The sequence below is a fragment of the Coenobita brevimanus genome, chromosome 110 (assembly GCF_032717465.1).
Source record: "Coenobita brevimanus isolate Jiangsu-jjx chromosome 110, ASM3271746v2, whole genome shotgun sequence".
Classification (NCBI taxonomy): domain Eukaryota; kingdom Metazoa; phylum Arthropoda; class Malacostraca; order Decapoda; family Coenobitidae; genus Coenobita; species Coenobita brevimanus.
Window position 1 is genome coordinate 40,856,637 of NC_137063.1, and position 12,071 is coordinate 40,868,707.

At 42.6% G+C, this 12,071-nt stretch overlaps 1 protein-coding gene across 1 annotated transcript in view; it reads left to right on the forward strand.

The window, feature by feature from the left end:
* Positions 1-12,071, forward strand: part of sicily (NADH dehydrogenase (ubiquinone) complex I, assembly factor 6 homolog sicily) — a 78,501-nt gene that overhangs the window by 21,283 nt on the left and 45,147 nt on the right. The window contains exon 3 of the mRNA XM_080286104.1: positions 10,906-11,028. Coding sequence (XP_080142230.1) covers positions 10,906-11,028 — 123 coding nt within the window. The remainder of the gene's footprint in view (positions 1-10,905; positions 11,029-12,071) is intronic.

Consider the following 12,071-nt stretch of genomic DNA (forward strand, 5'->3'; position numbering starts at 1 on the left):
CTGGCAACTCTGTTACCTCATCATCAACAGTCACAGCCCAACTCCGATTGAGAGCAGATGTTTATCGCAATGCAAGCCACATGTGCTCGTTTTTTGTGAATAAACAGTGAATAAACTGCAATACCTAGCCACTAGAACACACGGGAATTTATAGTGTTGTGCAGTGTTAAGAAATTAGAATTTAGAGCACAAAGGATTAACTGTGGAGTGCAAACTGGTGGTTGAAACCAGTCCAGGAACCAGGGACTTGTTGTAAGTACAGTAATCCCGCATATTTCGCGGTAGTTACGTTCTTGTAACCCCCGCGAAAAGTCAATTCCGCGAATACTCTATTAACAATTGAAAACTTGCACTTGTGTCCACCATGCTGCCCATCACACAGTCCGTGTCCATACTGATTGCGAGACAATTCGCCGTCAGACAATTCCCCGTCAAAACATGGACGATTCCCCTTCAGAACAATTCGCACCCTGGACGATTCCCCGCCATTCTATAAATATACTAATCAATACTTTCATCAATATACTTATTATTAATTAATCAATACATTGATAACTATATTTCAGGGGGATCCAGCAGTCTATGTTCAGTAGCGTAGGTTCTGGATATTATTTATTAGTTGCACCTTTAGTCAATAATTAACTTGTTTCTTCCTCGCTGTAGTCGCCTTTGAATTATATTCTAGCGTCACCCATAGCTATCTTCATTAATGAAGGCGAATTGTTTTGTTTGTTGTGACTGCGAATTGTCCCGAAACCTCCATACTCATCCCGAAATACCTTCTTACAAGATTGAAAGCACATACTCCATTATGAAGGAAAAACGTAACACCGTACTGTAATACACAATTATCTACACATTTATTAACAAAACAGTACAAAATAAAAAGATGCATTAACTGGTGATAGCAAACACTCGCATGGTCGTTTCTTAGCTTGTCCAGTAACACAATTTTCTCTGCTAAGGTCATAACTTGATCGTTTTGTCACTTTGGAGTTCTTACTAATTGTATTATTAGCCCTTGGTGAGGCTGGCTTACGTCCTGGGGCCATGTGGAAAGCAAGTGGGAGGTAAGAGGCTCATATCATAGTGTGGTTACAACCACAACAGCCACCTAAGGCAGTCAGGCGTGGACTGAAGAATGCGGGACAGAGAGCAGTGTTGCCATATCCAAACAACGAAATTATGCTAGGGCAATGAAAAAATTATGCTAGATTGAGCATATTTGTTCCAAGTAAAAAATGAATTATGCTAACTTGAAGCTAAATGATAAAATTCTATACATATTCGTGCAACATATTAATTATGTATTGTTTACTATGAAAATATTAAAATGAACCTACATACAGTAAGAGGATAAATATCGGTATCTACCCATACTGCTTTTTCCCACGAAACTTACGTTCTTCTGATGGATTTTGATGTGATTCGTTCGATTTTGAGCATCGTTTCCGTCGGAAATAACGAGATTTTGAGTTATGACCCCCCCCCATCCCCCTGAAATAATGAGGGATCTTTGGGGAATCGGGGGTTATAGGGAGGGGGGAAAACACAGAAAATGGTCATTTCCGACTGAAATGAAGCTGAAAATCGAATGAATCATACCAAAATCCATCGGAAAAACCTAGGTTTCATGGGTAAAGTACAAAGCTCAAACTTATCCTAACCTAACCTAACCGAACCAAACCGAACCTAACCTAAAACCTAACCTAACCTAATCCAACCTAACCTAACCTAACCTAATCCAACCCAACCAAGCCCAAACTGAAAGTAACCAATTATTCAAACATCTTCTTACCTTAGTCCTCTCTCTCTCTCTCTCTCTCTCTCTCTCTGATTTGTAGCTTTTATAAAATTATTCTAAAAATATTCCATTCCATTCTAAATTATGCTAGAATGATTCTAAAACTTCTAATATGTTAAAAAATATTCCAGACTCGAAAATTTGATCAAAATTATGCTAAAAGAATAAAATTATGCTAGATATGGTAACATTGGCAGAGGGGCCACGGGAAAGGGACAGAGGGTGGCGTGAGTTTACTGCGCTACAATTGGAAGCTGCGGGAATTTCATTTTTTTTTTTTTCTGTATATTCAAGGATATTTTTGTTGAACTTATTAATGCTAAGAAAATCCGCGAGAGGGCAAAACCGTAGACAAAAAATCCGCAAAAAATGCGGGATTACTGTACTCAGAATGTTTAATATTGTGTAAATTCACCTCTAAAATCTCATTCTCTGGTTCTTTTGCATTTATTTGTCTTTTATGTCGCTTATTGGTGTGATTTGGGTCTTAAATAGGTGCTGTGCATGTCCAGAGGGAGTTGGATAGGTGTTTTTCTGAGTTAAGGTCTATAAGTACAAGTCCAGGAGGCTGGGGCCCACTATCCGGACAGGACCACTTTCCGGACGTGCCTTTGGCTCTATTACATCGGATATTGGGGGTATTACTGTATATATATATACTGTATATATAAACAGCCAAAACTAGTTTTAACAATACAATTGGTAAAGTGAAAAACCATTGCTAGGCAGAATATCATATCTCAGGGTAGTTTTAACTTGTACAGTACAGTAAGAGGATCTGTCTTTGAGCCTTTGGTTCCCCCCCCCCCCAAGTCTTAATCCCTCCCAAATGAGTCCAAAAAAATGTTTAAAGCCATTCTAAATGGCCTAACAGCTGTAAAAGAAGCTAACCTAAGCCAAAAACAAGTGCCTGTCTCGCATGTACCCAGTTAAGGTCACTGGGGAATGCTTCTCCGACTTGTATTCACACTCGGCAGAGAGGAAGCAGCAGCATTGTACACAATCCCACCATCAGACATTCCCGGGACATTTAGATGAACATCTGTTATGTGTAATAAAAATGTATGAATAACACAGAATCGTCCAAGCTGTGATTGTTGTGACGGAGAATCATTGATGTTTTGACGGGGAATGTGATCAGGATAGCCTTTTCAACAGCCCCTCTTTGTGTCTTTTTAGTTACTGTTCTGGTTGCTGAGCTCTTTTATTTTCTTCTCTCTTATTTACCAACATTTATTTAGAAATTCCTTTTTATTTTCAAAGCGTTTACTCATGAACAGCCCTAATGTAAACACATGATTTATTGATAGATGATTAGTAAGAGAGAGTAAGGAGAGAGTGGATGAGGAATTTGGAAGGATTTTGAGTGTAAAGTGGAGGGACTGTAAGAAAATGTTCTGGAAAGAGGTGAAAAGGGTAAGACAGGGTGGAAGTGAAGTTAGCAGGGGAGTGAAAGATAAAAATGGTAGATTACTAGTGGAGAAGGGAGAAAAAGTGAGCAGATGGAGAGAACACTTTAAGGAATTGTTTAACATAGAGGATGGAAGTAATGCGAGTATAAGTGGCTGGGGAATGGCTGGGAGAAGGAGGGAGGTGAGAAGACAGGAAGAAATCAGTAGGATAGAAGTTGTGGAAGCAATGAAGAAAGTTAAATCGGGGAAAGCCCCAGAAATTGATGGGGTGTGTGGTTGAATGCTGAAGCATGGGGGAGAGATAGTAGTAGAATGGATGTGGAAGATGTGCAGATTGGCCTGGGAGGAAGGTAGAGTCCCAGAGGATTGGAAGTCAGGTATAATTATTCCCTTGTACAAAGGAAAAGGGGAAAAAGAAGTGTGTGGTAATCATAGGGGCTTTGTCTTCTTAGGATAATAGGAAAAGTGTATGGTAGGATACTTATTGACAGAATTAGAGAAAGAACAGAGAAATTAGTTGGAGAAGAACAGGGAGGCTTTAGGAAGGGAAGAGGTTGTGTAGATCAGATATTCATTCTTAGATCTTTAGTGAAAAAGTTTCTAGAGAAGGGAAAGAAGTTGTATGTGGCTTTCATGGATTTAGAGAAAGCATATGACAGGGTGGATAGACAAGGATTGTGGAAAGTGTTAAGAATATATGGAGTAGATGGGAAGTTGTAATGCTGTGAAGAGTATGTACGATGGTGCAAAGGCTGCAGTGCGTGTGGATGGTGAATTAAGTGAATTTTTCTCTTTGAAGGTTGAGTTGAAACAGGGATGTGTCATGTCTTCATGGATCAATCTGTACATGGATGGGGTAATAAAAGAGGTACAAGGTAGGATAGTGGATGTTGGAGTGGCCCTGGTGAGAGAGGATAGTGTTTGGAAACTCCCTGTACTGTTGTTTGCAGATGATACTGTGTTGTTGAGTGAAGACGAAGGGGGGCTGCAAGGCTTGATGGATGAGTTTGGGAGAGTGTGTAAGAAATGGAATCTAAAGGTGAATGTAGGGAAGAGTAAAGTGATAGTCTTTGAGAGAGGTGAAGTCAGTGAATGTACAGCGAGGTTGGATGGGGAGGAATTGGAAAATGTGAGTACGTTTAAGTACTTGGGTAATGTGATGAATAAGGATGGAGGTTTGGAGGGTGAAGTGCTTGAAAGGGTACAGCAGGGAAGAAAGGTTGCTGGTTCTTTGAAAGCAGTGATAAGAAACAGGGAAGTGAGCATGCAAGTGAAAAAGTTACTACACGACAGTATTGTGATACCAACTCTAATGTATGAAAGTGAAGCTTGGACGTTGTTGGAAGGACACAAGTCAAGAGTGAGAGCATTGGAAATGATTTATTTAAGAGGAGCCTGTGGAGTCACATGGAGAGACAGGCTGACGAATGAGGATATAAAGGAGCGTTGTGGTGTGGATGTGGATGTGATAGGAAGCGTTATGAGGAACACACTGATGTGGTTTGGCCATGTGGATAGGATGGAGGGTGAAAGACTGACGAAGAGAGTGTATGTGAGTGAGGTGGAGGGGGGAAGAGGGAGGGGGAGGCCGAGGATGAGATGGAGGGATGGGGTGGAGAGGTATATGAGAGAGGGAGGTGTGAGTTGGGAGCAGGGCAGTGAAATGGCAGGGGACAGGGCAACTTGGAGGTGATTTGTTTGTGGCCACCCCAAATGGGATTGAGGCGTCTGGCAATAGATAGATAGATAGATGATGCAATCGGGATAACCTTTTCAACGGCTCCTTTTTATATCATTTTAGGTACTGTTCTGGTTGCTGAGCTCCTTTATTTTCTTCTCTCTTAGTTACCAACACATATTTAGAAATTCCTTTGTATTTTCAAAGCATTTTTCCTTGAACAGCCCAATTGTAATCACATGATTTATCGATGTCGCAGGTTTCATCAGTGCATGAAATATTTACTCTTTAAGGCTTTCATAAGTACTGTAATCCCGCATTTATCCAGACATAATAGAGCCAAAGGCATGTCCAGGTAGTGGCAACATCCGGATAATGAACACTGTTCCCCTACTAGGCTGTACCCAGACCCTACCTATACCCAACCTCCATCCTATACCTAACCTATTTGTACTGTACCTGTGCTTAATGTGTCAGTATTTTTCAGTCATTCAGGCATACTTTGACATCAAAATGCACATAGGAATAACCAGAGTAATGCTAAACACCAAGAAAACCACGGAAAACCAAAAAACACCCTACCTATACACTACTGTATGTGCAGTACCCTTCCTTATTTTTGCAGTGTTTTCTGGTCATTCTGCCATACTTTGACATCAGAACATACATAAGATTATCCAAAATAATTTTCAACACCAAGAAGTTCAAACAAAAAAACACCAAAAACCAAAAAACATGCTACCTATACACTACTGTATGTATAGTACTATTCTTATTTTTGGCAGTGTTTTCAGGTCATTCTGCCATATGTTGACGTCAAAACGTGCATGGGAATATCCTAAAGAAATTTTTACACCAAGGTCTCTATGAAAGAAACTTAAAGTGACCTGCCAAAAAACATCTGGTTGGGGTACTTACCACCGAGTGCACCGCAGACAGGCTTCTTTAACCCGCACACCTCCAGCAGGTGTAGAGTTGTTCCATGTGGTCTAGTGGCAAACATTCACACCTAGGAAATGTCACAGAACTCCTCCTCCTCCTCCTCCATAACTTGCTGGAGCTGGGCAATGACCAGTGACATGCAGTGTGGTGATGGTGGCCTACCCACCTCTGGAGATTCAGAAGACAGCCACAGGCTTACGTCGAATGGAGACTCAACGGCTGTTGACGTGCTCGGTTGTGGGTCTCATGGTGAAGGTGGGAACCGAGCTGGTGGAGGTGGTGGTGATGGTGGTGAGAATGGGCTGGCAGTCGTGGAGGTCGCAGGCTTGAAGAAGGAGTCGATCCTGGTGTGACGATAGGACTGACGATTCTGCTGGAGGATGATAGCGTCCCGGACTGCCCACAGCTCCATCACCAGGCTGAGCGGCACCAGTTCCCTGTCACAGTGCGGTTGCTTAGCATACTTCAGCATCCCCTCCAGATAACCATAGAGGATGCTGAAATGAGGGAGTGAAGAGTTGTGGAGGGCTGCGAGCCAGGGTTCTCATCCTTGTCAGTCTCACTGCCCTTTTCCGTGCCTGCAGAGGCAGCAGCGGCGGTCTCCTCATCAGACATAGTCTGATAACCAGGATCGCCACTGTCGTCGTCCAGCCAACCCCTTGTGTCGTCGACGCTCACCTGCCCTCCTGCTGTTCTAAGGCTGCTGTGGAAATCATCCACGTCAAACCCCTCAAAGTCGTGCTCGGCTTCGATTCCCTGGAGGAGACAAGACCAACCACTTTAGAGAGTTTTCACAGAGACTTCCTTCCACGTGTTTGCCCAGTTGAACACTGCAGACTTCAGGTCATAACACCTAAGATTCTGCAAGATCTGCTCCCCACGTGTTTCTTTGGCTGGATTCTCATCCTCCAGCAACACCGTCACCTTGTTCAGGAACCTTCAGCGGTACAGTCCCATCACTACCACAATAACACCTTAGTCCAGGTCAGAGCAGTCATATTAGGTGGCAGAAACATGCACCTAATCCGCCCGTCATAAGCAACCAAATCCTTCTCAGATGCGCGGGGACATTGTCTAGGAGCAGGAGTGTCTTCACCTGGTCGTGAGGGATACCAAGGACCTCTGTTTGACAACGGATAACCTCTTTGACGAAGTGTCTGTGGAACCAATCTCTGAAGATCTTAGTGGTAAACCAGGCTTTCAAAGAATGGTACCACACAACAGGCAGGCCACCCATCAACCCATGGAAGCAACATGCTTGTTTTGCACGTCCAACAACGACGGATTTGAGGCGGTGCGTCCCGTTAGCATTGGCACAGCACAAAACAGAGGCAGGTTGTTTGGACAATTTCTGACTAGGCATAGTCTTTTCCCTTACCTCAGCCAGGGTGTTGGTGGGCAAGGAGCGGTAGAACAGACCAGTTTTGTCAGCATTATAGACTTGACCAAGGACAAGGCCCTCGTTCTTGATCAGGCGCTGCACTTTCTGGCGAAATGGGTCTGCTTCCTCTGCTGCTGCGTCCAAGGCCTCACTGTGTGCCTTACGGCCAGTACATTCATGGCAAAGCGCGAAAGAGCCATCCCTCAGATGCCTCGAAGTCATGCATGTTGTGCAGGCATGCAAACTTCTTGGCAGCAGCTTTCACTTCGGTCCCACGCATTAGCACACCGACACAACATTGCTGGCGAAACCACAACAGTGTCTACTGGTTGATAATGGCGTGCCGTGCCTGGGCCATTACCTTCCTGTTGCCCCTACATGTGCTTTTGCTTAAGTCCTGTCCATACTGCGTAGGTTTGTCACACTGCCAGCTGCCTGCCTGTCCCCCCACCCTCCCCCACCCCACTTGTCTCCCTCCAGTCCCCCCTTCCTCCCCCACCCCTGCTCATCTCCCTCCCCATTCCCCGACCCACCCCCATCCCCACTTGGCTTGCTGCCAGCTGCCTGCATCTCAGTTGCCCAGAAGCATCTTACGCTGCATGTCCCACCTACATTACCTTCCTGCATGTGATGTTTGCTGTCATTTTTTAGCAGTGGCATTGTTTATGAGGATATAACATTACCAGTGATGTTTCTGTGTCAGTCTCCATTGATTCAGTAAGGTATATGAGAGTCTGAGTTTGGGTCTGGAATGCAACTCTGGCTTTTCTTCAGTATCTTATGGGGAAAATTGCTTCTATATCCGACTGACATAGTTACTGACCGAACACTCCCACTGGTATACAGCACTGCCAGATATCAGGGTATGGGTGTAATGCATTGTGTACAAGCAGAATTACATTTGCATACATACCCCTATACAAATCATGTGTGCTTAAATTATGAGGTGAGAAAAAGAAATTCCAAATGAGATCAAGCAAATTAAATGATCTTAACCCCTTGGCTGCAACGTTCCTTTTAAAAAGTCCGGTCTGCAGGCTGTAACGTTCCTTTTAAAATCCACGAATCAATGTCAAAAGTTTTGCCCTGTAATTTGGTGCGAGTACTTTGTGTATTCATCTACTCACACTTGGGGTTGCCAGTTTGTCCTTTTAGCATCCCCCCCACCTTATCATGCATTATATAACCACGTGAGCCCAGTTTGCTTCAAGAAGTTGTGGCGTCAACAGGTGGTCCATTGCGTTCGCCCCAGCCCTCAGCTTCACTTGGTGTTACCAGGAAAAAGAGGTGCTAGAGGTTGTATTTCACAGAAAAGGGAGTATGCACGTACTAGTTACAGCGATTCTAGTGATTGTAGTGGTATATACTGTAAAACCTTTGAAAAAACAAGCCAGCACACCACATTCCAAGTGACGCCAGCACACCTATGTTACACCAGCATGACTTTCACACACTCATGAACTTCTAGCCCCTCTCGAAAAGTGACTGAACAGATGTAAATATTATTTAAGTGATAGAGAGTAAGTGTAAGTAATTGAAAAATAAGGAAAATGAAAGTGTCTGGTGTAAGCTGTGTAAATATCTTTTGTTGAGTTTAGCATTATTTACTATTGCTGAGTAGTTATTCATGGTTAATTATCACACTGTTTTATTTTATAATGTTTTTAAAATAATGATGTTGAAATGCGAAGTGAACCATTCAAGATAATGCAAAGAAAGTGATGCATATAGTTGTGCATGGTTGGGAAATGAAGTGTGGTGAGCGGCGGTGTGGGTGGTGTGCGTGACGGATAGCTGCAGCGATGCAAAAAAACACCGAAAATGGCATTGCTTCCACCTCTCTCTACAGCATCTTAGGAGCATCTAAACATTCACTGATATGCTTATAGGGAAGAAGAAAGGTTTTGCTTGCTTGTGCATGTACAATTTTTTTCTTATCTTTTGTATTAATGTGAAAATTATTGCAATGAAAAGGGTAACTTTGGTGTAGATTGCCACAACAGGCGTATCACTCTTGCCACTTTAACCGCAGTCAGGGAATTGACTAGGCTACACATTTTCATCGTAAAGAAGTTATCTAACTTGTGCATCCCATTGCTCAGGTTCACATTATCAGACTCTGTGTTCATGATTACACTGGATTCAGCGACGTTCCTGTTAATAGCAGATTTTGCAAGATGAGTGAAGAGGCATTATCGCAATCTGCCCAGTGATTCTCATCTCTTATATGTACAAATAAGACATTGGATGTTTGTCCTATCCTAACACTATACCCTCAGTCATCAAGTACTGGTAATGCGGACAAAAGGGACTGGACAAGGACCATGCCACTCAAACCTGCATCACTCTAACAATATGTTTGCATATAACTGTGCAATGTATTCTGGTGACTTTCCAAAACTGCCACTTTTACCCCTTCTTACCTCCCTACCCCACGTAAATTATCCCCTACTTATTCCCACCATCTATTAAAACACTGATAGAGATATAACTACAGTACTGTACTGTATTGTAATTACAGTATTTCATGGATTGCAAGCCACAGCTCAGGCTGGGTACCATCGCATTGTGAGCCACGGATCATAGTCATATGTTCACTAATCAGAAAAAAATTACTCTTTCATCCATGTGTTCTGGTAAGTTAGTGTTCAGTTCCACATTCTTTGTTTGATTTCACTCTTCCCAATTCATTTCGGACCGAGTGAGCACACGGATCATAGCCGTATGTTCAGTCGGTCTGAAATGGTTTGGAAGCATGAAATCGAATGACGTATGTGGAACTAAATGCTAACTTACGAGAACATGTGGATTAAACAGTAATTTTTCTCTGATTAGCAAACATTTTTGTTCCAGTGCGTCTCTTAAAGTTGCGAAACCCATACATTTTCATCTAACCATACAGCCTTGAGTATGCCCAGGACAGGTACCTGGATGTAAGCTGACCAATCATGGCGAGTCTGGTGGGTGACATCACCGCTCGCGACTTTCAGATTTCGTCGTCAGGCCAGCTGACTTCCTGCGTAAGCTTGAGTTTTTCCCCATGTTGATTATGACCTGTTGCATTATGCTGATCATGTTAGAACAAAAACACATTATTCAGTCATGCGTTACTCAAGGATTGACTGTACAGTACCGTACTTGTTTGACTCTAGCATCAAGTTCGTTTCCTGTTACTCAGCCGTGCGTTACTCAAGGATTGACTGTACAGTACTGTACTTGTTTGACTCTAGCATCAAGTTCGTTTCCTGTTTCGTCTACACAAAACTTATTGCACCATTTATGTGATATTTTGTAGATGCATCCACTTGAATTTTTGAGTGAAATCTTGATGAACCACTTCTTCACTCTACATAAATTATTGAATGCTACATTTACATTCTGCCTTTTTATTAGATGAGGAACTTTGGAAATTTTCTCACTGTATGGTAAAATTAGGAGATTCTTTTCATCATGAGATGGCAGTGGGATGGTCCCATAAAAGGTTTTCTTTGCTTGGTTAAAAGCTTTATTTATGAAGGCTTTGGGGTACTTTAATTTGTCTGAAATATCATAGATATTTCCAAGTTCCTGACCCATGAATTCAGGACTACAGATTCAAAGAGTAGGTACAAACATAGAAGAAAACACTGACAGTTTAACTTCATCCTGATGAGCAGAATAAAAATGAAATGTAGCTTTGCGATTGCAGATACAAGATTTAACTACTGAGAAGCTGATGGCAAAGATGCGGTTGCAGTTTTGGAGAGAAACGATTGATGAAATCTACAAAGGCAGTGCTCCTCGACAGCCAGTAGCTGTAGCATTGCTAAGGGTGAGTTAAACATGTTTATAGACATACATTACATATCTGCTTATGAAGCAAGAGTGGGTGTTTCATTTATTTGGTATGTGCATGTGTGAACAAAGTAACTCAAACATACTATCGAATTTTAACCAAATGTGATGAAGTGGTATGGGATTAGCAAGGGGATTAAAGGTTAGGGTCACAAGGCTAGTTCAAAGTTTGACCTAGCAAGGTCAACTTAAGCAGTTCTAATTCAATATAGACCAGAGTAAGTGGAAGGGTGGAGGATAAGACAAGAACAAAAGAACTTGAATTTGAGAACTTATAGTCATATGTTAAGGTCACAGGGTAAGGGAAAAGTTTTACCCATGTGTCTTTGTGTGAACAAAATAACTAGACAGTTTTGATCTGATTTGAACCAAGCACAGTGAAGAAGTTTGCCTCCCCCCCCCTTTTTTTCTTTTTATTAGATTAATAGGTCAAGGATGAAGATCACATGGCAAGGTGATCTGAAATAGTTTTTAACTGACTTAGACTAAACCTTTAGGAAGGGTTTAGGGTATTTCAGGGGTAAAAGGATCTGTTTTTGAGAAGTCAGTCTGTGATCAAGGTCACAGGGAAAGGGCAAAGGTCAGAGTCACAGGCCAAGGTCATCTGAAACAGCTTTGATCTGATTTGGACCAAACTTTTTGAATGGATGACAGGTTAGACATTTATGAAGAACAGTAGGTCTGCAAGCAGTGCAGTTCCAGTTTGCATTAATTGCAGTTTTTGCTGCAACATAAACCACACCCCGTGTCATTCAGCACGGTAACTCCCTCTGTTAGCGCGACAAAATTCTTGCCGGAGGGACCCGTCTGCACTCCATTTGAACATCCCGCTTGGTGACGAATGGCATCCTGGCCGCTGTGCCTGTGCACTCAGCCTCCACCTCCCTGGTCCTTCCCCATACCTTTCCATCACTGTTTATGCTGCATGGCATTGACCTTTTGTCTGCATGCATAGAAAATGCATATTTTCCTGGTGCTGTGGTGTGCTGTTAGTATTAGGTCTTCCCTGTGCCCAAGTGC